Source organism: Vitis riparia, chromosome 5 (assembly GCF_004353265.1).
Source record: "Vitis riparia cultivar Riparia Gloire de Montpellier isolate 1030 chromosome 5, EGFV_Vit.rip_1.0, whole genome shotgun sequence".
NCBI classification, from domain to species: domain Eukaryota; kingdom Viridiplantae; phylum Streptophyta; class Magnoliopsida; order Vitales; family Vitaceae; genus Vitis; species Vitis riparia.
This window is the reverse complement of record NC_048435.1, coordinates 4,562,855-4,589,622: the sequence shown is the minus strand read 5'-3', so window position 1 is coordinate 4,589,622 and position 26,768 is coordinate 4,562,855. Positions and strand designations below refer to the sequence as shown.

The 26,768-nt window shown below is 32.3% G+C and overlaps 3 protein-coding genes across 3 annotated transcripts; all 3 read left to right on the top strand.

The window, feature by feature from the left end:
- Positions 1-1,914: 1,914 nt before the first annotated feature.
- LOC117914952 (G-type lectin S-receptor-like serine/threonine-protein kinase LECRK1) lies at positions 1,915-4,547 on the top strand. Its single transcript, XM_034830480.1, has one exon. It carries the CDS (start codon positions 1,933-1,935, stop codon positions 4,291-4,293), a length of 2,361 nt encoding a protein of 786 aa, XP_034686371.1. The 5' UTR covers positions 1,915-1,932; the 3' UTR covers positions 4,294-4,547.
- Positions 4,548-5,651: 1,104 nt separating this feature from the next.
- LOC117914473 (G-type lectin S-receptor-like serine/threonine-protein kinase LECRK4) lies at positions 5,652-8,144 on the top strand. The gene has a single exon (XM_034829819.1). It carries the CDS (start codon positions 5,652-5,654, stop codon positions 8,004-8,006), a length of 2,355 nt encoding a protein of 784 aa, XP_034685710.1. The 3' UTR covers positions 8,007-8,144.
- Positions 8,145-14,509: 6,365 nt separating this feature from the next.
- LOC117913986 (thermospermine synthase ACAULIS5-like) lies at positions 14,510-17,864 on the top strand. The gene is made up of 10 exons (XM_034829133.1): positions 14,510-14,828; positions 15,541-15,607; positions 15,701-15,795; positions 15,916-16,018; positions 16,450-16,538; positions 16,633-16,789; positions 16,870-16,945; positions 17,041-17,099; positions 17,327-17,463; positions 17,547-17,864. Exons 1-10 carry the CDS (start codon positions 14,536-14,538, stop codon positions 17,620-17,622), a joined length of 1,152 nt encoding a protein of 383 aa, XP_034685024.1. The 5' UTR covers positions 14,510-14,535; the 3' UTR covers positions 17,623-17,864.
- The last annotated feature ends 8,904 nt before the right edge of the window (positions 17,865-26,768 follow it).

Below are 26,768 nucleotides of genomic sequence, written 5' to 3'. Positions count from 1 at the left end.
TTTTATAATTTAGGAATTTTTAAAAAAAATATTTAAAAAAAAAAAAAATTTCCCATGGGGAACTCGTCTCTTGAAGAGAGGAGTTCCCCTTGTGGGATTTTTTTATTTTATTTATAATTTAGGAATTTTTTTAAAAAAATATTTAAAAAAAAAAAAAATTCCCATGGGGAACTCGTCTCTTCCCCTTGTGGAATTGTTTTTTTTTTTTTTTTTTAATTTAGGAATTTTTTTAAAAAAAATATTTAAAAAAAAAAAAGAATTTCCCATGGGGAACTCGTCTCTTCAAGAGACGAGTTCCCCTTGTGGGATTTTATTTTTTTATTTTTTTTTATTTATTTTATAATTTAGGAATTTTTTTAAAATATTTAAAAAAAAAAAAATTTCCCATGGGGAACTCGTCTCTTGAAGAGAGGAGTTCCCCTTGTGGGATTTTTTTTTTATTTTATAATTTAGGAATTTTTTTTAAAAAAATATTTAAAAAAAAAAAATTTTCCCATGGGGAACTCGTCTCTTGAAGAGACGAGTTCCCCTTGTGGAATTGTTTTTTTTTTTTTTTTTTTTTTAATTTAGGAATTTTTTAAAAAAAAAAAAAAAATTTCCCAATGGGAAACTCGTCTCTTGAAGAGACGAGTTCTCCTTGTGGAATTGTTTTTTTTAATTTGGGAATTTTTTAAAAAAAATATATTTTAAAAAAAAAAATTTTCCCATGGGAAACTCGTCTCTTAATTTCCCTTGTGGAATTTTTTTTTTTAAGGAATTTTTTTTTAAATATATACCTTGAGGAATTTTTTTTTTTTTTATATATATTTTTTCATGGAACTCGTCTCTTGAAGAGACGAGTTCCTTTGTATTCGGGAATTTTTTTAAATACTATTTTTTTTTCATGGAACTCGTCTTTTGAAAAGACGATTTCCCTTAAAGATGATTTTGGTTTAAAAAAAAAATTATCCGCTGAACCTCTCTCCTCTCTCCTCTCTCCTAAGTGGCAAATCCTCTTTCCTAGGTGGCAAAAACTACCGTATATTTGTAATAACTTCTTCTACTACAGTAATTTAAGCATAACTTTTTTAAATTACCGTACTATTGAGAAAAATCCATTGTTAGTCCATGAGGATATCATTTCATCTCCATACGGAAGTTGTACTATTTTTCTTTCGGACTCAGACCAAATTACCCGTTGTTGACCCAATTTTTTATGTTTTTAAATAAGTTTTTAGAAATAATTTTTATACGTGATATTTTGTTTTTAATCATTATCCATATTTTTATAATTATTTTTTTAAATATCTATTAAAAAATAAATAAAGTAACTGAAAATCATTTTTTTAAATATATTTTAAACATATTTTTATATATCGTGTTTTTTCTTTTAATCATTATTCATATTTATATATATTTCTTTAAAATAAATGAAAATAAATAAAAATAACTAAAAACGATGTTTTTATGATTATTGAATGTCATGTCCTTCTATTTTATTGTTTTGTAGAAAAAAAACCATGATTAAAAATAGTAAATAGTTTCCAAACAGCATCTTAGATTCTCAATTTCCTTTCTACATCTTTTCCAACTTTGGGAATTTTTTTTCCCATGTGTGACATGTGAGTGGACCTCCAATGGCATTCATGTCTGTTGCTTAGTTTCTCAGGTTCCTATCTATATCTTAATTTTCCAACTTTTGGAAATTTCTGTTCCGCGTGGAAGACTTAAATTTCTGTGTACATATTCTGGTATATGGACTTGTCAGGGGGTGATTTGGTCGAAGACGTATTCTGCAGAAATTTCGGCGAGAGTGCCATTTTGAATCTTTCGACGGTCTCTCCACGCTCCTTTATTCGACATTAAAAGAAAATTTTGCAAGGTTTTTCCTATATGTAATCATCCCATCTGTTTTTCTCTTATTTCAAATTTTCCTATCTTCCCCGCAAAACAATGGCAGCCACCATACTTCTTTTGTTGTCTTTACTACTGGTATACTTCTTGTCTGGCTCCCATGCGCAATTACAGGGAAATATAAGCTTAGGGTCCAGCTTCGACACCGAGACAAATTCCTCCTGGCTCTCACCCTCCGGCGACTTTGCTTTCGGCTTCTATCGTCTCCCTGGCGGCCTGTTTCTTCTTGGAATTTGGTTCGATAAAATTACTGAGAAAACCGTTGTTTGGTCAGCAAATCGGGATGATCCAGCCCCTGCTGGATCCTTCGTCAACCTCACGCTCACTGGAAGCCTTGTGCTGACGTTCCCCAACGGAACCGTCATCCAAATACACAACGGCGCCACCAATCCTGCAAATTCGGCTTCCTTCCAAAACAATGGCAACCTTGTCTTAAGGAACTCTTCAAGTGTGGTGTGGCAAAGTTTTGATAACCCAACGGACACTCTCTTGCCGGGCCAGACAGTTCCATCGGACCGTAGGCTTTACTCCAATGCTAACGGAACTGTGGACTACTCTACCGGGAAATTCATGCTAGAGGTGGGTACTGATGGAAATGTGGTTCTAGCTACATTCCGATGGGCAGATAGTGGTTACTGGTGGACTGATACCATACAGCCCAACGTTAGTCTTGTGTTCAATGAGAGCACAGCATTGATGTATGTTACCAATTTAACTTCCATCATTTACCCGTTGACCACGAATGTGTCAACACCAGTTGACCGCTATTATCACAGAGCAACCGTAGAAGACACCGGAAATTTCCAGCAGTATATTTACCCTAAGGTAAATGGCAGCGGATGGACAAGTGTTTGGAAAGCGGTCACTGAACCTTGCTCTGTCAATGGTATTTGCGGTGTTTACGGCTACTGTACTTCTCCCGATAATCAAAACGTTACTTGTAGCTGTCTTCCAGGTTATTCTCTCATGGATCCTAATGTTCCTTCCAAAGGATGCTATCCAAATGTCCCACCGCAACAGTGCTCCGAGAGCCCATCCGATGTGACAAATTATACCATAGAAGTGATTGGTGATGCGGACATTGTGAACAACGAATTCGCAGAAATGACTCGACTCTACACTTATGATTTGGAGAAATGCAGGCAGTCATGCATGAATGATTGCTATTGCATGGCAGCAACCCTAACAACAGACAGTGTTTGCCGCAAGAAGAGGATTCCTTTTATGAATGCCAGACAGAGCAGCCCTTCTACTAATGGGATACAAACCATCATCAAGGTTCCAGTGGTAGAGCCAGGGAGGACTGATGGTCAAACACCGGGGAAGAAAGAGCCTCGTTCTCAGATGATTCTGAAGGTATGCCTTTCAATAAGCAGCATTCTTTCTTTCCTATTCGCTGCCGTTGCAATATATAATCACCCTATAGCTAGACGATCCAGAGCAAGAAAAGTCCTTGCAAACCCTGCAGAGATCAACTTGAAAAAATTCACATATAGGGAGTTGCATGAAGCAACCGATGGGTTCAAAAACAAAATCGGAAGCGGATCATTCGGGACAGTATATAGTGGGGTTCTAAATTTTGAGGATAAGGAGATAGAGATTGCTGTGAAGAAGCTGAAGAAAGTGATGGAACAAGGTGACAAAGAATTTCTGACAGAGGTGATGGTAATAGGCCAAACCCATCACAAAAATTTAGTCAAGCTGCTGGGTTTCTGTGATGAGCAAAGTCATAGACTTCTAGTCTATGAGCTGATGACAAATGGGACTCTGTCTGGTTTTCTATTTGCCGAGGGTGAGAAACCATGCTGGGATCATAGAGCTCAAATTGTTCTGGCAGTTGCACGTGGGCTCTCGTATTTACATGATGAATGTGAAACCCAGATCATCCACTGTGATATAAAGCCCCAGAACGTGTTACTTGATAGTCAATTCAATCCCAAGATTGCAGACTTTGGCCTGGCTAAGCTATTGATGAAAGATCAGACTAGAACAAGCACCAATGTGAGAGGAACAATGGGATACATGGCACCAGAATGGCTCAAAAATGTTCCAGTAACGGCCAAGGTTGATGTCTACAGTTTTGGGGTGCTGCTGCTTGAGATCATATGCTGCAGAAGGCACATAGAGCTGAACCGGGTTGAGGAAGAATCGGAAGAAGATGACCTTATTCTCGTCGATTGGGTTCTGACTTGTGTGAGAAGGGGTAAGCTAGAGGCGGTAGTTAAGCATGATCCAGAAGTGTCGGATGATTTCAAAAGGTTCGAGAGAATGGCAATGGTTGGTTTGTGGTGTGTTCATCCGGACCCAATTCTACGTCCAACCATGAAGAAGGTGATTCAGATGTTGGAAGGAACAGTGGAGGTGGCCGTCCCACCCCTGGCCCATGCCCCAACATTCTAAATTCCACATCTTTGAATTTTATACCTTAGCGAGCAACCCCCTGTATCACATTTGAAGCTTGGAGTTTGTCTTGTTCTTCTTTTCATTCATCATGGTTTGTTTTTCGTTAGGATATTGTGTCAATTTTTCTTCTTCTTCTTTTTCTTTTTCCTTTTTTTTTTTTTTTTGTATTTTTGTATACGTGGGAGATCATCACCTTGGATGGCTAAAAAAATTAATTTTGAGAGAGCAAGATCAGAGGTTTGTAATTAGATTCTACCCTATTCTAATAAAATTTAGGAAAATCGGTTAAATTAGAGCTTGAAACTATTGTGAAAAATAAGATATTCCAATTAAGAAAACAAAACGAGGAAATTAATTAAACTCCTCAAATTAAAATAAACATCAGAAGCACAGGGCATAGGTCCACCATATGAAGCCCAATCTACCACACAAGTCGACAAAACTAAGACCATAATTTTCAACCTTGGCATACAGCCAACAAGGCTCAAGATTCAAGAAGCAGGGCCTACCCACACTATTCTGGAAAAAGATATCCTTAAATTGTGAGAAAATACTGTTCAAAGGTTGACGCAAGTTGAATACTTCTCGGTGATGTTTCTGTGCAGAAACTACTAAAAAAGGAAAACCATGTTAGAGAAAATAGTTTTTTTTTATATTTTGTTTTATTATAAATATATATAAAAGAGAAAAGTAAGCAAAATAAATTTGAAAAAATATATAAAAATAATTTCTTCTTGGGTGGACCTATAATGACATTCACATTTGTTGGATAGTTTCTCATATTCCCATCATGTACATCTTTTCGAACTTTGGAAAATTTTCTTCCTGGGTGGACCTACAATGACATTCACATTTGTTACTTAGTTCTCATATTCCTATCTAGATCTTAATTTGCCCAACTTTTGGAAATTTTTGTTCCGCATGGAAGACTTATATTTTTGCGTACATATTCCGGCACTATATATGGACGAAACCATACACCAAAGAGGACCACACCACTAATTTCTATCGCTCTCTACCATTATTAGTCCATAGGGGTATCATTAGGGACCGCACCATTAATTTGACACTTACCCATTCATAATTAATATTTAAAATTATTTAATTATTTAATAATAAAAATAAAAATACCATTAATTATCTTATAATTTATGAATGAAGATTATAATATAATATTTTTGAGGTGGCCCTAACCGAAGTCTCCGAGTCCGCGCTGCTTAGTGTCTTTCTGTGGTTGGGTGAGTCATTGCTTTCTGTGGTCTCTCCACGATGTGGAAGTTTTGCAAGGTTTTTCCTATATACAATCATCCCATCTGTTTTGTTGTTGCGAATTTTCCTATCTTCCCCACATAACAATGGCGGCTACCATACTTCTTGTGTTCTCTCTGCTACTGCTACACTTCTTCCTTGGATCCCATGCCCAAGTGAAGGGAAATATAAGCTTAGGATCCAGCTTCGACACCCACACAAATTCCTCGTGGCTCTCACTCTCAGGCGACTTTGCTTTCGGGTTCTACCCTCTCCCTGGTGGTCTGTTTCTTCTTGGAATTTGGTTCAATAAGATTCCTGAGAAAACCGTTGTTTGGTCGGCAAATCGGGATGCTCCAGCCCCTGTTGGATCCTCCGTCAACCTCACGCTCACTGGAAGCCTTGTGCTGACGTTCCCCAACGGAACCGTCTCCCTAATATCCAACGGCGCCAGTGCTGCGAATTCAGCTTCCTTGCAAAACAACGGCAACCTTGTCTTAAGAAACTCTGTTTCAAGTGTGGTGTGGCAAAGTTTTGATAACCCAACGGACACTCTCTTGCCGGGCCAGACAGTTCCATCGGACCGTAGGCTTTACTCTGCTAACGGAACTGTGGACTACTCTACCGGAAAATTCATGCTAGAGGTGGGTACTGATGGAAATGTGGTCCTAGCTACATTCCGATGGGCAGACAGTGGTTACTGGTGGACTAATACTATACAGCCCAACGTTAGTCTTGTGTTCAATGAGAGCACAGCATTGATGTATGTTACCAATTTAACTTCCATCATTTACCGGTTGACCACGAATGTGCCAACACCAGTTGACCGCTATTATCACAGAGCAACTGTAGAAGACACCGGAAATTTCCAGCAGTATATTTACCCTAAGGTAAATGGCAGCGGATGGACAAGTGTTTGGAAAGCGGTCACTGAACCTTGCTCTGTCAATGGTATTTGCGGTGTTTACGGCTACTGTACTTCTCCCGATAATCAAAACGTTACTTGTAGCTGTCTTCCAGGTTATTCTCTCATGGATCCTAATGTTCCTTCCAAAGGATGCTATCCAAATGTCCCACCGCAACAGTGCTCCAAGAGTCCATCTGATGTGACAAATTATAACATAGAAGTGATTGATAATGCGGATATTGTGAACAACTTATTCACAGAAATGACTCGACTGTACAATTATGATTTGGAGAAATGCAGGCAGGCAGTCATGGATGATTGCTATTGCATGGCAGCTACCCTAACAGCAGACAACGTTTGCCGCAAGAAGAGGATTCCTTTTATGAATGCCAGACAGAGCAGCCCTTCTACTAATGGGATACAAACCATCATCAAGGTTCCAGTGGTAGAGCAAGGAAAGACTGATGGTCTAATAGCGGGGAAGAAAGAGCCTCGCTCTCAGATGATTCTGAAGGTATGCCTTTCAATAAGCACCATGCTTGCTCTCCTGTTTGCTGCCTTTGCAATATATAACCCTATAGCTAGACTATCCAGAGCAAGAAAATTCCTTGCAAATCCTGCAGAGATCAACTTGAAAAAATTCACATATAGGGAGTTGCATGAAGCAACCGATGGGTTCAAAAACAAAATCGGAAGCGGATCATTCGGGACAGTATATAGTGGGATTCTAAATTTGGAGGATAAGCAGATAAAGATTGCTGTGAAGAAGCTGGAGAGAGTGATGGAACAAGGTGACAAAGAATTTCTGACAGAGTTGAGGGTAATAGGCCAAACCCATCACAAAAATTTAGTCAAGCTGTTGGGTTTCTGTGATGAGCAAAGTCACAGACTTCTAGTCTATGAGCTGATGACAAATGGGACTCTGTCTGGTTTTCTATTTGCCGAGGGTGACAAACCATGCTGGGATCATAGAGCTCAAATAGTTCTGGCAATTGCACGTGGGCTCTCGTATTTACATGATGAATGTGAAACCCAGATCATCCACTGTGATATAAAGCCCCAGAACGTGTTACTTGATAGTCAATTCAATCCCAAGATTGCAGACTTTGGCCTGGCGAAACTACTGATGAAAGATCAGACTAGAACAAGCACCAATGTGAGAGGAACAATGGGATACATGGCACCAGAATGGCTCAAAAATGCTCCAGTAACGGCCAAGGTTGATGTCTACAGTTTTGGGGTGCTGCTGCTTGAGATCATATGCTGCAGAAGGCACATAGAGCTGAACCGGGTTGAGGAAGAATCGGAAGAAGATCAAGATGACCTTATTCTCGTGGATTGGGTTCTGACTTGTGTGAGAAAGGGTAAGCTAGAGGCGGTGGTTAAGCAAGATCCAGAAGTGTCGGATGATTTCAAAAGGTTCGAGAGAATGGCAATGGTTGGTTTGTGGTGTGTTCATCCGGACCCAGTTCTACGTCCAACCATGAAGAAGGTGATTCAGATGTTGGAAGGAACAGTGGAGGTGGCCGTCCCACCCCTGGCCCAAACATTCTAAATTCTACATCTTTGAATTTAATGTCTCAGTCAGCAGCCCCTGTATCTCATTTGAAGCTAGCTTGGAATTTATGTCTTCTTCTTTTCATTCATCATGGTTTGTTTTTCGTTACGATATTCTGTCAATTTTTCTTTTTTCCTTTTTTGTATACGTGGGAGATGATCACCTTGGATGGCTAAAAAAAATAATTTTGAGAGAACAAGATCAGAGGTTTGCGTTTAGATTCTACCCTATTCTAATAAAATTAAGGAAAATCGGTTAAATTATAGCTTGAAAATATTGTGAAAAATATGATATTCCAATTAAGAAAACAAAACGAGGAAATTAATTAAACACCTCAAATTAAAATAAACATCAGAAAGCACAGGAACATAGGACTACCATATGAAGCCCAATCTACCACACAAGTCGACAAAAATAAGACCATAATTTTCAACCTTGGCTTACAGCCAACAAGGCTCAAGATTCCAGAAGGACTTACTCCGGAAAAAGATATTCTTAAATTGTGACAAAATACCAATATTTTCAAAATATGAGTGATTATTGAAGCAAAAAAGTTACCATTATGATGTCATAAATATATAATTTATATTTTATTAAAATTAAAAATAATTTTAAGAATTTTATATAATATTAAAATTATAGTATTTTATTTTTTTATATTTGATATGTCTATTAAATAATAAACATAAATATAAATGTATTAATATATCAAATTTTATTAAATAAAATATGTATAATATTTACATCTGAGAAGAAAATTATAACATTTAATTTTATCTACATATCTATACATTTTATTATTTTAAAATTTTAAAAATATTATATTATTTAATTTATATTATTTAATTTATTTTCATATTTATTGTTAATAATTATTATAAAAATAAAATGAATATAAATATTTATATTTGTTTAAATATTTATATTATAAAAATTTGTAAACAACATTAATATAAAATATTGTTACCTATATCTATCAAAGGAATTGTGCACCATAATGGTTGACATTTTTCTTTTGACCGGTGGTCCGATTTAGTGTACTAAAGAAAAAAAAACAATAATAAGAAAAATAATTTTCTTATATTTATTATATATATATAATTTATATATTTTAAAATTATTTGATCATTTTATAACGAAGAAAAATAAGTAAAATGAATTTAAAGAAATATATAAAAGTAATTTTTTTTACTTTGAACCTTTTTTTTTCTTTTACTTTTCTTTTCTATTTTATTTCTCTCAAATTTTTTGAGAACTAAACATAATCCTAAGATTTTCTAATACTCACTAAAATGCTTCCCTAAATAAAAACATTAAAATTCATGTCATTTTATTTTTTTTATTCAATAATTAATATAAATTTACATAACAACACTTTGACTAATATTGGCAAAAAGTTGGATAGTGATAAATGAAGACAAAAATAAAAACAAGTTGCTCATCTTTTTTTTTTTTATCTTCATCATAAAAATAAGTTGTAAATCATTTTTTTTTTCATCCATGAGAAAAAACAAAATTACTAAAATTTAATTTAACAGTATTTTCAAAAAATATTTCTAGTCTTTTTAATACTTAAAATAATATTTTTAATAAAAAAAATTAAGAACTAAAAATATTAGAAATGCTTCCAAAAAACATTATCAAATGGATTTTAAGTTTTTAATAAATACAAAATTTTATCAAATCCGGGTCCAACACATTTAAGAAAATTAAAACTTTTTAAAATATATGCATCCAAAGTCCAAACAAACAAGGTAAAAATATGTACTTTAAGATATCATGAATAAAATGCTTTGAATTATTATCTTTAGTTTTCTTTGTAATTGTGAGGGCTGACCCCCTTCTAGACCTCATCTTGTAAGAGTTTTATATACTTGTGTTGATGGCTGTAGTGTAACATGTGTCGAGTTTCTATCATTTAGTCTGAACGTAGACTGACCTCCAATCACCTCAAAATGGATTGGTGCATATGCCTCTATAGTTGAACGACCTTTCAGCCCATTAGAAAGGACAAGGCCCAAGGAGGACGAGTGAAAGAAAAAAAGTGTACTGAAAGTTCAAATTTTTTATGAAAACCTAACAGATCCGTAGGTTTAAAATGTATAAGATGTATTTTTTTCTCCAAGAATGTATTTTCAGCTGCCAAAATAGATTTCAAGCATTGAAGCCTGAAAATATTTCTCATTAATGGTCTAATAGAGTTTTATAGCTTTTAGGAATTACTTGATCATTTCTCCATTGGAGACTATTAGAGTTATTTATTTATTTACTATATTAGAATTACTATCTTTCTCTTTTAGTAGTAAAGGTAAGTTAATCTTTTTCTTTTCTTTTTTTACTATCTTTCATTAGGTCTATTTAAATTCTATTTGCATGGTACCTATTTTTAAGAAAATTCATAAGAAGAAACCCTAAATTTTCTTTTCTCCCTTTTCTCTCTTTGAATCTTTTTGGATTTCATAGAGTTAAGTCACTTGCACATGATTAGATCAATGAGCCTTGATTGTTCTCCTCAGTGCCTAGGAAAACTATTCAAGCAAACTTGTAAGCAGGCATTCCAAGCATCAAGTAAACTATGCGTAAAGGGTTTCAAGAGGCTAATTACGTGTCCTTGTGATGCTCAAGTCACACGCAGTTAATCCCATGTTTGCTTATGCAAACTACTTTTGTTGGTGAGGATGCTTATGGGTACTGCTCATTTTTCACTTCATCTATGCATACTCAATTTTTGGCTAGCTTTGCTCAGGCATTTTCTACTTGGCTTGAGTGAAGAACCCTTCGGTTCACTACCTATAATCTTTTTTCTCACACATACTGTCATTGTTCTTTGTTTCTCTCACCTATAATATACTCCAACGATTTCTTTTGTGTATTGTGCTCCTATACTTTAGAGTGAACTCCTTTGTCTCCTCTATTACTTGCATTCAAACTTTAAGGTCTGATTTGATAATTATTTTCAAAAATAATTTTTAAGAATAATTTTTTAAAATTATTCTATAATGTTTCATAAAATAAATGTCTATTTGTGAACTTTTAGTGTTTTTAATATGTTTTCTATGTTTTTAAATATGTTTTAAAAATGACTTTTACATATAATGTTTTATTTTAAATCATTCTTTTTATTTGTATAATTATTTTTTAAAACAATTCTAAAAAGATAAATAAAAATAACTAAAAGATATTCTTTGAAAATATTTTATTTTCTATTTTCTTATAGTTAAATATATTTTTCTATATTCTGAAAAATAAAAAAAAATTATTTTTGAAAATAGTTGTAAATTAAACCCTAAATCTTTTTTAAAACTTTTTAGTCTTATTTTTTCTGACTTTGATCTCTTGAAATACACCTGAAGACAATTTTTTCCATCTCTTCTATTGTGTTTTTCAATGGTTTCCACCATTAGTCCCCAATAGAATTTAGCATACATCCAACCAAAAAAAGAAAAAGAAAAAAAAAACTGAGAAAAAAAAGGTTACTCCAAATGAGTTATAGCCCCTATTTGAAGTAGAAAATTCCTCAGCTTTGAGTATTAATTAATCAACACCCTTTCCCCCATTTGATAAGACGCACTCAAATTAAACAAAGTCCGCATTCGATAACACTTACCCAAATTAAACAAAGTCGATGGGTTCCCTAGGATTGCTTCTTGGACTATATATTATTAAATATATAAAATGTATAATTTTTATATACTAATAAAAATATTTAAATATACAAAATATATCTTTTAGAGTTATATTTAAAAATATTATATGTTATTAAAAATGTTTAAATATTTAGAATTATATAATAATAATATTGATTCATTAAATACAATAATTATTTAAAAAATATTAACATAGTTTTATTTTAGAAATGCATTATGGTAAATGTATATATGCATTTCATTAGGTTTCTATCACGAATGAATCAGTATTATATATACATTTTTATATTTTATTATTTATACCTTAATTCTACTTATTTATAATTTAATTTCACTTATTTATATTCTTATATCTTAATCTCATTCGATTGTATCCTTATTTAATAATATAAATCTTATCATATATATTAAATAGTTTGGAATCTTTTGATTGGTAGAAACAACTTCGGTAGCTAATTAAGCATTTTCCTTTTAATTTTGGTTCAATTATTTTATTTTTTTAAGGTTATGTTAGGTTCTAGAAAATACAAAGAAAAGAAAAGAAATATTAAAAAAATATTTTCTCATGTTTGGTTGTCTTATAAAATATTTTAAAGAAAATTAAATATAATTAAAATTAATTTAAAATTCATACATTTTAAAATTATTTAATTTTTATATTGATAAATTAAAATAAATAAAATAAATTTGAAATAATAAAAAAAATAATTTATCATCTTTAATTCTATTTTTTATATTCTTTCACTTTTTTTTCCTTTATATTTTATTTTCTTTGCCTTCTCCCTCAAATTTTATGAGAATCAAATATAGCCTTAAATAAGAAAATGTAAACTCAGGTTACCAAGCTTCAGCCGGTTGGCTACCGTATGAAAAACCCAATCCAAAGAGAACTTCATAGATTATGACATTTCTAAATAAATAAATAATAAATATTTTCAGATAGTTTGTAAATTGATTTTCAAGTACGTTAGCGCCGCAGCATGGTCCGAGTCTGTTTATACTCAGGTACAAGTCTCCAAATTGCAACAGCCTGACGTAATTTTTAGTCGCTCTTAAAACGAGGGTGACAAGTCTAATAGGCCCGAAGCCAATCTCTCCCATCAAGCATCAGATACAGTGGAACTGTGGAAGAGCCAGTTGTCTGCACTGAATTAAAGACCTGAAAATTTTTAAGACTATGTCATGCATAAGCCAAATTACGGTACCACCCTGGGGAACGAAACGCATCTCAATGACTCATACCAAATTGAAGGGATTGAAATCCAAAAAGAAAAAAGAAAAGAAAAGAAAAGGTTTGATGAACCAAATTCATGATTTGATGAGTAGGTTGAAGCTTTGGGCAGTATAATCATTTTTCACAGGTGATGATGAATAAGGGGAACACGAGAGAAGCAAGGAGGATTGGGCATGGGACCATCATAACTTTCCAAAACAAGAGGTGGGTGAATCCATCATCACCACCAAAACCCCAAAAGGATGCATTCTTTTTGTATTCATAGTTGGCCTGGCATGAACAAGCTGAAAACACATCCCACACCCAAAACCATAAACCTTTTCTCTAGTGCCCACTAGCTTCATCACCCTTGGGTGGAAGTGGAACCAAGAGGAGAGGGCACATCACGCTGATGGCAGTCTGACATCACCAGTTCTTCCACTGTGGTGATGGGGTTGCTGCAGGCCCCGCAAAGTGGGTTCATGTGGGGCCCATCACCTTCTGACACGTGGCTAAAAACCCATGATCGGTATTCAGTGGTGAGCTCTCTCAACTGGGCTTTTAGGGTTTTAGGGTTTTAGTGTTCTCATGGTGGGGTTGAATTCTTTTGTGTGTTGTTGTTGGGAGGATTGATGACGATTGTGATGGTGATGATGAGTGCGCCTGGCATGGCACGCCGTTCATCTTTTGGAGCAAGAGAATATGATGATGGTTCCCACTGCACGCTCTCTTCCAAGACTTTGCACAAGTTTCCGAAGCACCCCAAAAATTTTTAAAAACAAAAAATTACAAAGAAAGAAAGAATAACCCTAATTTTCGGTATTTGTCACCCAACAATCATCATCTTTTATCCCTTTTCTTCCTCTGAAAATCATTTCTATTTGATGCATGAATTCCCTACTGTGCACCATCATCACACATGCCATCTCTTTTCTCTATTTTTGTTCAACAATTTACTTTGTCTCCAAAACTTAAGCTTATAATCAACATCTAGATCCACTCACATCTTCTTATACATTCTTTATTTTAATTCAAATTATTCTATTTACAACCTGTTGCCAGTCGATTGTCATGACTTTGCACCTTCATCCTCTTATGTATTTCAAATAAAATGATTGTAATCCAGTCTTGCTGACTGTTCTTTGTCTCAACTTCGGCTGATCTAAAACTCTAATGGAATGCTTGTCCCGAAGAACAAAAACTTCAGATACTGACTAAAATTTTACAAGTTTATTAAGTTAAAAGTATTGTAGTATATATAATTCGGCTAATACTAGACAATGATAGGCAATTGGACCTTTACAAGGGTTTTCAAGTCGCCAATTCAATCACGTAATGCCCACCAAAAGCTTTCAGTCTGATGACTTATCGCAATAGTCTGCGGAGGCACATGCTAAAGAATATCACGTAGGTGTGCTCCCCCGAGAGAAGAGTATGATAAAATATTGAGTAGAGGGGAAGGAAAACGACATGGCTGAAATTAATATGATAATATCACAGAAATCACGCGCCCAAATCCACCTTAGAAATCGCACTTTGTCCTTCCACTTTTTTTTTTTCTTTTTTTTTTTTATGGTAACAGTTGCGAAAATCCATGAGGATTTTATCTGCTCTTTTCAGTGTTGAAGCTAGCACACTTCCACTTGAATAGATTTCCAACTCTTCCATGCCCAACTCGAATCATAGTCCTTTTCGATTTCCCTGCCACCTTCCCCTTCTTATATTCTGCGCCCAACCCCCTGCTCTCTCCACCACTTGCCTCTTCCTCATCTTCCTCTCTATCTCCAACTCTCTCTGTGTAGGTAGTACTTTTGAGTTATATAGGAAAATGGGTGATATTTCATGCTCCAATGGCAATGAAGTTAATGGAAAAAGCCATTCACTGGCTGGTTATAGGAAGAGTTGTTGGTATGAGGAAGAGATTGAAGAGAACTTGAGATGGTGCTTTGCGCTCAATAGGTATTAATCTTCACATGTTAATCTTTATATCCCATTTATGAGAAGGTTTTCCATTTCAATTAACCCTTGTTTCAACTGAGATCAGTCACAAAAAGTCAAACTCTTCTTCTTCATTCTCTTGTTAATTCTAACGTTTATCAATTGCTCCATGTCTCAGACCAAGAAGTATTTGAGGAAATATTTTCTCTCTCTCTCTCTCTCTCTCTCTCTCTATGATTTTTTTTTTTTTATCTTTGTATTAATTTTTTTTCTTTAGGTAGTGTTGGCACAGGTATTGGCCTGGTTTTAGGTAGTGGGTGTCTGGGGAGTTATCTTGCTTTTGTCTTATTTATTTTTTTGTTTGATGAAAAGATGTGTGGACAATATCTTGAAGAAGCTTCACAAGGAGGCAAAAGAAGTAACACCTTTTATATGGGTGAGACAAAACTAAAGGCCTAGCTAGCTGTCTGCTGTGATGGGCTTCTAGGTTTTGGCTGTGCTTTTACACCTATATGGCACTTACAGAATAATTGTGTTGGTGGAGTTCCTTAGAAAAAAAAACATTATCATTCTTAAAAGCGCAAAATCTCTATGCCACTTGCTAATTCAATCTCATGGTCAGTGAAAAGTGAGACAAGATTTCATAATATAATATAATTACAGTCTTTTTTTTCCTAGCTTAACACCTCCATCATTTGAAAGATTAAAAATAACTTTTTCCCTTCTATGGCAGCATTTTGCATACCGGAGCTACGCAGTACCAGGACATTGCACTGCTGGACACGAAGCCCTTTGGGAAGGTCTGAAATTTTATATACGGGGTATTTTCAAAAGCTATATTTCGTATCATACCCATGTAAGTTTCTGAGTATTTTCCCTGTTTTCTACGACAGGCTTTAGTCATTGATGGAAAGCTTCAAAGTGCTGAGATTGATGAATTCATCTACCATGAATCCCTTGTCCATCCTGCACTTCTTCATCATCCAAAGTACTTCTTTTTCTCTTGTATCGATGGTTTGAGCGGCTGAGAAAGCTTAAATCCCATTTCTTTTTATCATACAATGGTGAAGATTCTCCATAAGCTGATCATTTTTGTATGCATTTTCAGTCCAAAGAGCATCTTCATCATGGGGGGAGGTGAAGGTTCCACTGCAAGAGAAATACTGAGACATAAGACTGTAGAGAAGGTTGTCATGTGTGACATTGATGAGGTAACCTCCTTTTTTGCTCTTTTTATTTCAATCCTAGACTTTCTTTTCTCTCCTTTTCATGCATTGCTGATTCTTTAAGATATTTTCTATCATTAATTTTCTTTCTAATTCCTGTAGATGTGAACAATATCTTATTTTTCCTCGTTTTCTTTGAGACTTTTTTTTTTTTTTTTTTCCCTTTGACTTCATATATCCACAAAAGATAAGATCAAGAACAGTGAAAGCAGCTAATGTAACTTTACTAGTAACCCTTTCCGGGGCAAACATGTGTGAATAGCGAATACTAAAGTGAAAACAATTTCTTAAAGTTGCCTAGCATACATACACAAGGAAATGAGTGGAAAGAGAAAGGTGGGGGAGAAACCAATCCTCTTGACAAATGTCAAAATACAAGTTTTGTATTACATACTTAATATTGTTCCATGGAGCAGGAGGTGGTGGATTTCTGCAAATCATACTTGGTGGTAAACAGAGAAGCTTTCTGTGATCCCAGACTTGAGCTTGTCATCAACGATGCCAGGTTCCTTCCTCAGCCCATTATTAGTTGATGTTATTGATATTGTTAGTGATGATGATATTGCTGAATTTAAATTATTTGTTTTGGTGAATGGCAGGGCCGAGCTAGAGAGCAGAGAAGAGTGTTTCGACGTAATCATAGGTGACCTGGCTGACCCAATAGAAGGAGGCCCATGTTATCAGCTCTACACCAAATCCTTTTATGAGTCCACTGTCAAACCTAGGCTAAGTCCGGGTGGCATCTTTGTCACACAGGTATGCAACAGAGGGAGAGGGAGAGAGTGAGAGAGGAAGAGGGAGGAAATTAATCTATTCATGTTTTGTAATCTTTGCAGGCAGGACCAGCAGGGGTTTTCAGCCATACAGAGGTTTTCTCTTGCATTCACAACACCCTAAGGCAGGTCTTCAAACGTAAGTAACATGTGAAAACAAAAGTATGTATGCCTCTTTACAGTTTTCTTAGATTGGGAACTCAACTTGTTTGTCTTGTTTCCTCCGTTGTGCAGATGTTGTGGCTTATTCAGCCCATATTCCTTCCTTTGCTGATATTTGGGGATGGGTTATGGTATAGTAACCAATACACTCAAAGTGACCTTTTCTTTTTCACGGAATCTTCCACTTCCCCTGTTTGGAGCACAAGAAAATCCATCACTTTTCTACAACTTCCCCACCATCCAATCATGCAAAACATTTTTTCCCTAGAAAATAGGGCACCTATGCATGTCACATCGATCTATTCTCACGATATGCATTCATTCAATAATGGATCCTAAGAATATTTCCAAATGACAGGCATCAGATTCGCCATTTTTGCTGAATGCTGAAGAGTTGGACCTGAGAATGAAACAGAGGATCAAAGGGGAGAACAGATACATTGATGGGAAGACATTTTCATCAGCCTCTACCCTGAGCAAAGTTGTTCGAACTTCGTAAGGCCAATCCCATTTTGTTCTCATCTATATACCCAATTATAATTATTTTTCAGACACTAATTTGAGATGGATATTCACAGATTGGACAATGAGACTCAAGTGTACACAGAGGGAACAGCAAGGTTTATATATGGCCATGGTACTGCCCTCAAATAATATCAGGCTTGAGCAAAATGGCAGATAAGGGAGCCCCTACCATAAGCACATAATACTTGGAAGACTGCAACTGCAACATAGTATTGCTCTTTCTCTTTTTCCATTTCTCTTGGTTGTCTCAGCTTTGTATTGCTCTTTTTCTTTTTCTTCACTCTTTCTGCTGATGTAGTTACTTGAGACGAATGATATATAATGGTAATGGAATCTTGTTTGTGTTTCTCTGAGGAAATTTATGGTCTGAATCTGAAATTGAGAGCGAATGTTCTGGTTCACAATTCATTGATTCTCAAGGAGTAGAAAGTCATATCAAGCTACAATTAGGATTTGAAAGATACCATTTTTTATATTGATTGAATGTCTTCATTGTTTCACAGAGTGGTTAGAATTTTTATATAATTAACTCTTAATTATGAATATGCATTATTTTTACAATCATATTTGTTAATCAAATCAGACACAAGCAAAAATAAAGAAAAAAAAAATAACATGATTCGATGATTAATATGATCACAACATTCACGGCATGTATTAATACTTAAAAATTTACTAATCAAATGAAAAATAAGGGATACAATAATGAAGGCTCCCCTTCTCCTCTCAATTGCAACTACACTCTAATTTTTCTCTCTAAAACGAGCACTTAAATCACAAGAGGATTAAAAATATAATATGGACAAATTCATCTTTTGATAAACAAAAAGATTTTTCAAAGGTGTTGCCCCTTAAACTCCTGCAAAGTAAATGGACAACTTAATCCCTATGAACTCAATGGGAAACTTGACCCCTAACATCCCTTGCATAATGCAATAAGGCTAATTCATGTTTTACAATTCAACATTTCAATTATCAAAATTCTTTTTATTTGATCCAGAGAAAACTTGTCTTACTTTAGTAGTAATCTTGACCCGGCATCCCTGTATAATACAATAAGACTAATTCATATTTCATAATTCAACATTTCAATGATCAAAATTCTTTTTATTTGATCCAAAGAAAACTTGTCTTACTTCAATGGTATTTGTACAATACAAGACTTCATTTTTTATAAATAAAAAAAAAAAAAAAAACAAAAATCAATGCCTACTAGCATTCTTTTTACTTGTGTATGATACAGATTTTTATTTTGCTATATTATATTAAAAAGTTATTTGACTAAAAGGCTTGTAAAAATTCCAAATTTAATTCATAACTCAAATTTTGAAATTTTATATTTCATCTTAGGTACTTTTTGATAAAAATGTCCTCATTTTTTTTTTGTATATTTTTTTTTTAAAAAAACTAATGTGTAAATAATCGAAATGATAAAGCATATTTTATATCAAAATTGAGTTACTTTTCAGAAAAAAAAAAAAAAAAAAAAAAAAAAAACCATAGAAAGCATAGAAGAAATTAGATTTACAAATATAAAAATTATTTTATTCCTTTTAGCCAATTAATTCTATATTAAATAAGACTTTTTTTCGTGTACTTCTATTTAAACAAAGAAAGAAACACTAGTTTATCTGGTCAGGAAAGACATCTTGTGCGGTCCATTGAAGAACAAAATTTGTGGGTTGGCCTAGTAGGGGGAAGCCATGGGCTGTTGGATGGTACCCATCCGGATGGTTCGGAATTTATAACTGAAGTCAAGCCTTCGTCTGTCAAATGGCAGTGATTGCCACCCCAAATTAAAGCTTTGGGTAAAGAGTCTGAATTTGAAGTAACTGAGGCAAATTGGGCTTGTTGGAGATGTGATGGGCCAACATGACTTAAGCCATGTTGAACTGCCATTCGTCTCAAAAATTCAAAATCATACTGATCTGTATCCGCACTACGACTAAATGACTAGATGCACCAAAACATACACATCAGATCAGACACACAAATACACTAAAATTGAAAACGCAATCATCCAAACTCACCACCCCAGACAGGCTCTGCAGTGGTGGATGACAAGGACCCAACCTGTTACCACTCCCACTGTTGGGCGTTGGCTAGGACAGACCCCCCACTCTTCTTCATATGACCAATCTACACTATCAAACTTTTTTTATGTTTTTTAATTTCAGTCTACATTAATTAAGTTCATCAAGTCATCATACATCCAATAATCGTAGGCCTATGAGGTGGTCTGGCTCTATCATGTAATGTGGTGGGCACCACACCCCATCGCCCATCACCATCCTCCAAGGAACCAGTGGTGGTGGATGATGAGGACCCAAATATATATATATGTATCCATGAATGATCCTTGTGTACTTGTCTTTCTTATTTGTATATGTTGATTGTGGGGTAGTCGTGTTTCACCATTTCATGGTGGTGGGTACCACTCTCCATCACCGTCCATAATCAAAACCACCTCTGATTGAAATATGTTGGATAATAATTTTCTATGAAACGTATCAATATTGTCTTTCGCTTTTGTTTCTACAGCTGTCATGTGTAACCATCCAATGAATTGCTACAACATTCCGTAAAATGAAGGTTGGCAAAAGAGCGGCTCTTCCAAACAAAATATAATTAAATACAAAAGACGAAATACCATGGGAAGCATTTGCTAGTTTTACGGTCAACTAAAGCATTATTTATGGAATATGGATAAAAATATAACAAAAAAATAATTATCATTTCATACATTCAAATGATGCCGACTTTCCATCATATCAAAATGCCTTGACATGTGATATGGTATTAAGCTAATATTGTTTTAAACTTAAAATATTTGTTTTTTTATTTTTAAATGATATGTCATCGTTATGTCAATTGAATTGACATATAAAGATATTTTTGGATAATATAAGATAAGACATTGTTATAATATATAAAATGAAAATTATTTTCTTCAAAATGCACTCCACATATAATTTTTTTAATATTCTTTTCATCCATATTTTATAAATAGTATATGTTTATATAATTTTCTCAACTAAAAAAATAGTCATAGATCAATCGCCCTCATAATGCATTCTAACTCCCTTTTTTTAATTAGCCTTGATATTTAATTTTTTTAAATATCAAAATATTTATAAAAAATAATGAAACCATTCTCATCGTCTTTCTTCTTACTCTATTTGAACTTTTTTTTTCATCATAATTTCATTTTTTAAATAAAATTAAAAAATAAATTTTGATATAAAGGTTTTAAAATAAAATAAAATAAACCATGAATTTAGTCGCATATGTCATGCTACTGACGGGTGCAATTGGAAGCACTATCCTTTCCAAACCTGCTTGGTTTTAAATTCATCGTAAGAATCACATGTCTTAAAATATTAGTAACTTTAAATTCGTCTTGTTTTTCACGTGCCTTGGAATATTAGTAACCAACTTCACCACCAGCTTTTAATTATTAATAACTTTACCTATGTCCCATTTGATGAAAATAGGATTACTAAAGTTATGTGGATCCCCTCAAACAATAACTAATTTCAATAAAAAATTTATGTATTTACATTAAAATCCAACGTGGATTGTTAAATATTTTAGTATTAATTTTAACTAAAATCCAATTATAAACGTTAAAAAAAAAAAGAATATTAACTCTCAATAATTGTACACGTAAATATTATTTTATTATCCCACGTGATTCCACAATATGAATATTTCAAAAAGAGCATCTTTAAAGTGATAATTTAATGTGTCAATATTCCACAAAACATCACTTTATCTTGGTCATAGTAGTCATTCTATCGGGAAATTATTAAAGTGGGGTCACATATATTGATTAATCATAAATTATTAGCTATCATTTTCGTTTAGTCCATTATTATGATTTGATAAGGTTTTTTTTATTGGGCTTAGGCATTTCATTAAATGTGACCCTTAATGTGAAAAGTCCACTTAATTTTATTTTATTTTTATGATGGATAAAAAATAAAATAAAAATATAAATGTAAATAGGTTAAGTTCCCAACTAAACAGATTTTTTTAGAAAATGTACGTATATCTCATCATTGAGTGAAATAAGACTTTTCTCTCTAGAGAAGAAAAGTTTTGATGTAAAAGACTAAAACTTCATTTTACTACATTACAATGGATCCAAGTACATTTCTGATTTATTTTTCTTAATGATTTAACATGATCTTGATTTTGGGTTATAACATATGATCTTGATTTTGGGTTATAATATGAAATTATTGTTTTTGGGTTATAACATGATCTTGTTATTTTTGGGTTATTAATATGAGATTTTGAATAAGTTACAACATGAGATATGATGTTTAAGTATTCCTATAAGTAGTTTGGGTAATCCCTACATACTTGAAAAGTTTTCACTGAAAACATTTTTTTCATTAAAAACTTGTTTGACAGTAATTTTAGTAAATATTTTTAACTCTTCTAACACTTGAAAGATAAAAAAATTTTCAAATGTTAGAAGCGTTTCCTATATTCACTACCAAACACACTCTAAAAGTGCGTTTGATAATGATTTTATGAATTATTTCTAATTTTTATAACACTTGAATTTCCATCCTTTAATCATTAAAAATGTTAGAAACATTTTATATAATCATTGTCAAACGCACTCTAAGTATTTGTAAAAGAATCATTTATCAAGTATTTTTTTTCAAAAAAATGTTATAAATGATTTTTTAAGTATTTTTTCAAGAAAAATGTTATAAATAATTTTTCAAATTTTTAAAAATGTTATTAAAATTTTATCAAACATCTAATATTTTTTCAAAAAACATTTTTTAACTTAAAATTGTTATCTATAATCACTTCCAAACACACTATATATTCTTAATTTTCAAACTCAATTAATATAATTTTAATGATATTAAAAATTTTATGGGTAAAATTTCAAATATCAAAATATAATTTAATATTCAAGAGTCAATGAAAATGATATTAAATCAATCAATATTCAATTTGATGTCTCTTTTTTATAGCCTTCCTTTGGCACTCATTTTTCTATAATTACCTAAATTGGTTATATCTTAGTTAAAACAATACTATAAATAGCTAATATTTCAAATCCCTTGTTAGTAACCTCTTCAAAATTATTACCATATTTTTTGTTCTTGAATTTAGTGTTATGATGATAAAATATTTTTTAAAAATGGATGTTAGGCCTTGTGATAATTATTAACTCGACTAACTCAATCAATCGAGATTCATATTTGTTAATTGTGTTTAAAAAAAAGTTTCCAAAAACAACCTTGAATTGGACTTGAATTAAACAACATAACTTGAACCTTGGTTTGGATTGGGCTTGGGTGAGTTTTATGTATGGGTTAAGCTTAGGTTATTTGTCAATGGATTGGAAATACCAATAAATCTCATCGAACAAAATCCTTGTCAAAGCATATATTTGGATCTCAATATGAAATCCTATTTTATTGCAAGACCCATTCGGATAAGGGAAAACTTCAGAGATTGCTTCGAAGTAAGATCCTTGCATTGACCTTTTCCTAAACCACACTTCCTCCTTCCCAAGCTAGTCTTGTCAGGTACGCTTGTGGATATAGTTGGATCAGTATTACCCCTCGTGGACTCCCTGATTATTGTTTGCGTTGAGAGCGAGGCTTGATGAAATTAAGAAACAAGCACATAACTGCTTAACTAAAGCAGTTAGATGAAGAGTAGTTGATAAGAGAAGAAAGTAGGCAATCGGCTGGTTTGCTCAAATTACACTTTTATAACTAACTTATTTCTACTAGCTAATCATTTACATTAATAAATAGGAAATTTCAAATAAACTTTAATGTTGTAGATATAATAAATTTTTTCTCACCATTAATCTCAATATATTTCTTTCTTTTAATCATCTTAGATTATTTCACTTCCTTTATGTGTCCCTTGTTTCACTTCTTATTTATGAAGAATGTTTCTTATAACATTTTCTAAGTATTTAATTCACATTTCAAAAAATTAATTTGAAGAGAACAAGTACATTTTTTTAATTAGATTAAAACAAGTATGAAGGTTCTATTTTTGTCTTTATTTTAAAATTTTATTCATATGGTATCCATTTTATGCATTTAAGAAGGTTCAGTACTTTTTACTCAAACCTTTTACAACTTTTTCCTTCCACAGCAACTTTTATAGGTAAGTGCGCCAACTTTGACCACCATTGAACCATCTGCTTCCTGCAGACAAAAGGAAATGTTGATATTGTTAGTCAAATGAATCCCGCTCCAAGAATCGGTGAATTCTCTTTATTACAACAACACCAAAAAAAAATTTAAAATAAAATAAAATAAAATAAATAAGAGAAAATATTCTTAGTAATAGACTTATTTGGCACATTAGCTTCAATTTAATTACCTACATTTAGTGAAAGTGCAACTTGGGTAAGTTGACTCAACCTGACTTGATCCAATCCTAACCAAATCCAACTTTTGGATGGGTTTTAACAATCATGTTTAATATATCTATATTTTTTTTTAGATTTTTAAGAAATATTAAATTATATTTATATCTTATGTTCTATTTTATATGAAAGTATAAATTATTTTTATTTTTTATTATTATTTTGAAATTTTATCTCATTTATTATTTAAATTTAATATAAATATATTAAAAAATATCATGGGTCAATTTTGAATCATACAATCAATCAGATCAATCCAAACAACCAGAATCAAATATAATTAATCCAAATTTAGAAAAATAAGATTAAGTTGAGACTAAATTAAATGCCCCGGATCAAAGATCAAATTGCTTTAGACTTAAATTAATTATTTCTTAATTTAAATTGAATTAGAGTTACCCACCAATCCAACCAATCCGTTTAAATTGTAGTCCTACTATATAATTATGAACTAACAAAACAAATAGGTTATTGAAATGTTGGTTTATTCCTCTTGGACATGAAAATCATTATTACATAATTGCTTATGATCCTCATTGGATAGTGACATCCTAACTTTCACATATGCCTTTATGAATTGAGGTACAAATGAAGAGCTTATTCATTCTATGCAAAGATAGACCTAAGTAACAACTAAAATACTTGTTGTGACATCTTAACTTCCGCACATGCTTCTATGAATTGAGGACAAATGAAGAGCTTATCCATTCTATGCAAAGATAGACCAAAGTAATAACTAAAATACTTGTTTGTCCTAAAAGGGACAAAGTGATATAATAATGATTTTGCTCGAGTCACTTAATATAAACATTAAACCAATTGACCTAATGATAGATGAGGAGATTCATCCTATGTATTATGTTCAATTACGTGGATCCGTATTTTTCATGTGTATCTCATTCGATGAGGAGACTCATTTTTATTATAAAATTTTTATTTTTATTTTAAAAGTTGAGTTTTCACTTATTTTCTTATTTTTTAAAAGAAAAAATAAAATAAAATTTAAAAGTAAGTTCATATTTAGAAAAAGACAACCCTATGGATCTATAATAGCTTCTAGATCAAATTCAATCTCATTTCTTATTGTTAGGATGACAGGGAAAATCTTTCTATATGGAATAAATAAAATAAATAAACAACATAACCTCATGATACAAGAGATCATTATCTAAATTATCAAACCCAATCTCATTTATACAAATTAAACCATATAACTTTTGAACAGTCTAATTAATTACAATACAACAACAAAGATACAAATAAAAATAAAAACAATTAAACAAATAGATTTAACAGAAAGTATACCTCTCTAATCCATTAAATTCTTCTATCGCCCAATATATATATATATATATATATATATATATATATTCTCTTCTTGTTCTCTTACTAGTCTTCTCTCTTCTTTTTATAATTTTTTGGAAATCCAACTTCTTTTCCAACATTGGCCTTTCCAAAATTGGAGTTTTTTCTTAATTATATATGGTTCCCGGAAAATACTAAGAAAAGAAGAAAAATATAAAGGAAAATGATTTTTTTTTCATGTTTGATTGTCCTATAAAAAATATAAAAGAAAATCAAATATAATCAAAACTAATTAAAAATTTATATATTTTTAAATTATTTAATCTTTATAATGATGAGTTAAAATAAATAAAAATGATTTTGAAATAATAAAAAAAATAATTTATAAACTTTTAATTTATTTTTTATTTTCCTTCACTTTTTCTTTCCTTCTACTTTTCCTTTATATTTTCTTTCCCTTGCATTTTCCCTTAAATTTTATGGGAACCAAACATAGCCTAAAAAGAAAAAGATTTTGTACCTTTCTCTCAAAATCTTAATCTTCTATTTTAAAAAATTGTTCTCTTTATATTCTTTTCTTTTCTTTTAATAATTTTTTGTGAAATCCAACTTTCTTTCCAATGCACTTTCCATAATTGGAATTTTTTTCTTAAATATATATATATATATATATATATAATCCTATCTTTTTCTCTCAAAATCTTAGAATCCGTTTAATAGTGATTATAAGAAACGATTTTAATATTTTTAACACTTAAAAAATTTTATTTTTAAGTATTAGAAAAATTAAAAATATTTCTTAAAATTTTTATTAAACATGTTCTTAGTTTTCTATTTTTTTTTTAAAAAAAAAACGATTTTCCATTAAAAATTATGATTTTACCCTAAAAAGATTATAATTTTCTAAAATAAAACAAAAACAAAACAAAATAAAATAAATAAAAGGTCGATGGGTCTAGAACAAGGGACAAAAATGTTTCTAATTCAATGAGTTTAAACAAATGTTAAATAAAAATTGGAGTTAAAACTTTGAATAAAAAGACCTTAAAACAAATTTTGAAGTCTACAAATTCACAATGGACGAATTCTACTTCCCTCATGATATATTTGAAGTTTTAATAAACCATGAAATCATAAGATATCTCCAAAGTTACTAATATCATTATATAAAATATCAAAATTAGCCGAAAGTCACTAATCCGGATTCCGGTATAACTGCTTACAGCTCATAAACTTCTTCCCAAATGGTTAATTCAAAAAAGGAAAAAAAAAAATTGTCACTAGAAAATGTGCGACCACAGTAGGTGTTATGTGCTAATATGATTCCTAAACCACCTCATGGAAGAGGGTAGCTTTAGGTCACCGAAGTATGGTGTACAGTTGGATTCCATCGATGACATGGATGAGGTGGTGCTAGAAGTGATAACCATCAATGATACCAAAATAAATAAATAAATGAAATTATTTTGCTAAGGAAAACAAGCTCCATACAGTAAAGAACATGTCCACGGTCGAGTTTAACTCAAAATGGTGTGGCGTGGCCGGT

Coding starts and splice junctions, on each gene's coding strand:
- LOC117914952 (XM_034830480.1), top strand. CDS start 1,933: ATGGCAGCCACCATACTTCTTTTGTTGTCTTTACTACTGGTATACTTC.
- LOC117914473 (XM_034829819.1), top strand. CDS start 5,652: ATGGCGGCTACCATACTTCTTGTGTTCTCTCTGCTACTGCTACACTTC.
- LOC117913986 (XM_034829133.1), top strand. CDS start 14,536: ATGCCCAACTCGAATCATAGTCCTTTTCGATTTCCCTGCCACCTTCCC. Junction 16,019..16,449: donor TCATGTGTGACATTGATGAG/GTAACCTCCTTT, acceptor TCCATGGAGCAG/GAGGTGGTGGATTTCTGCAA. Junction 16,539..16,632: donor CTTGTCATCAACGATGCCAG/GTTCCTTCCTCA, acceptor GGTGAATGGCAG/GGCCGAGCTAGAGAGCAGAG.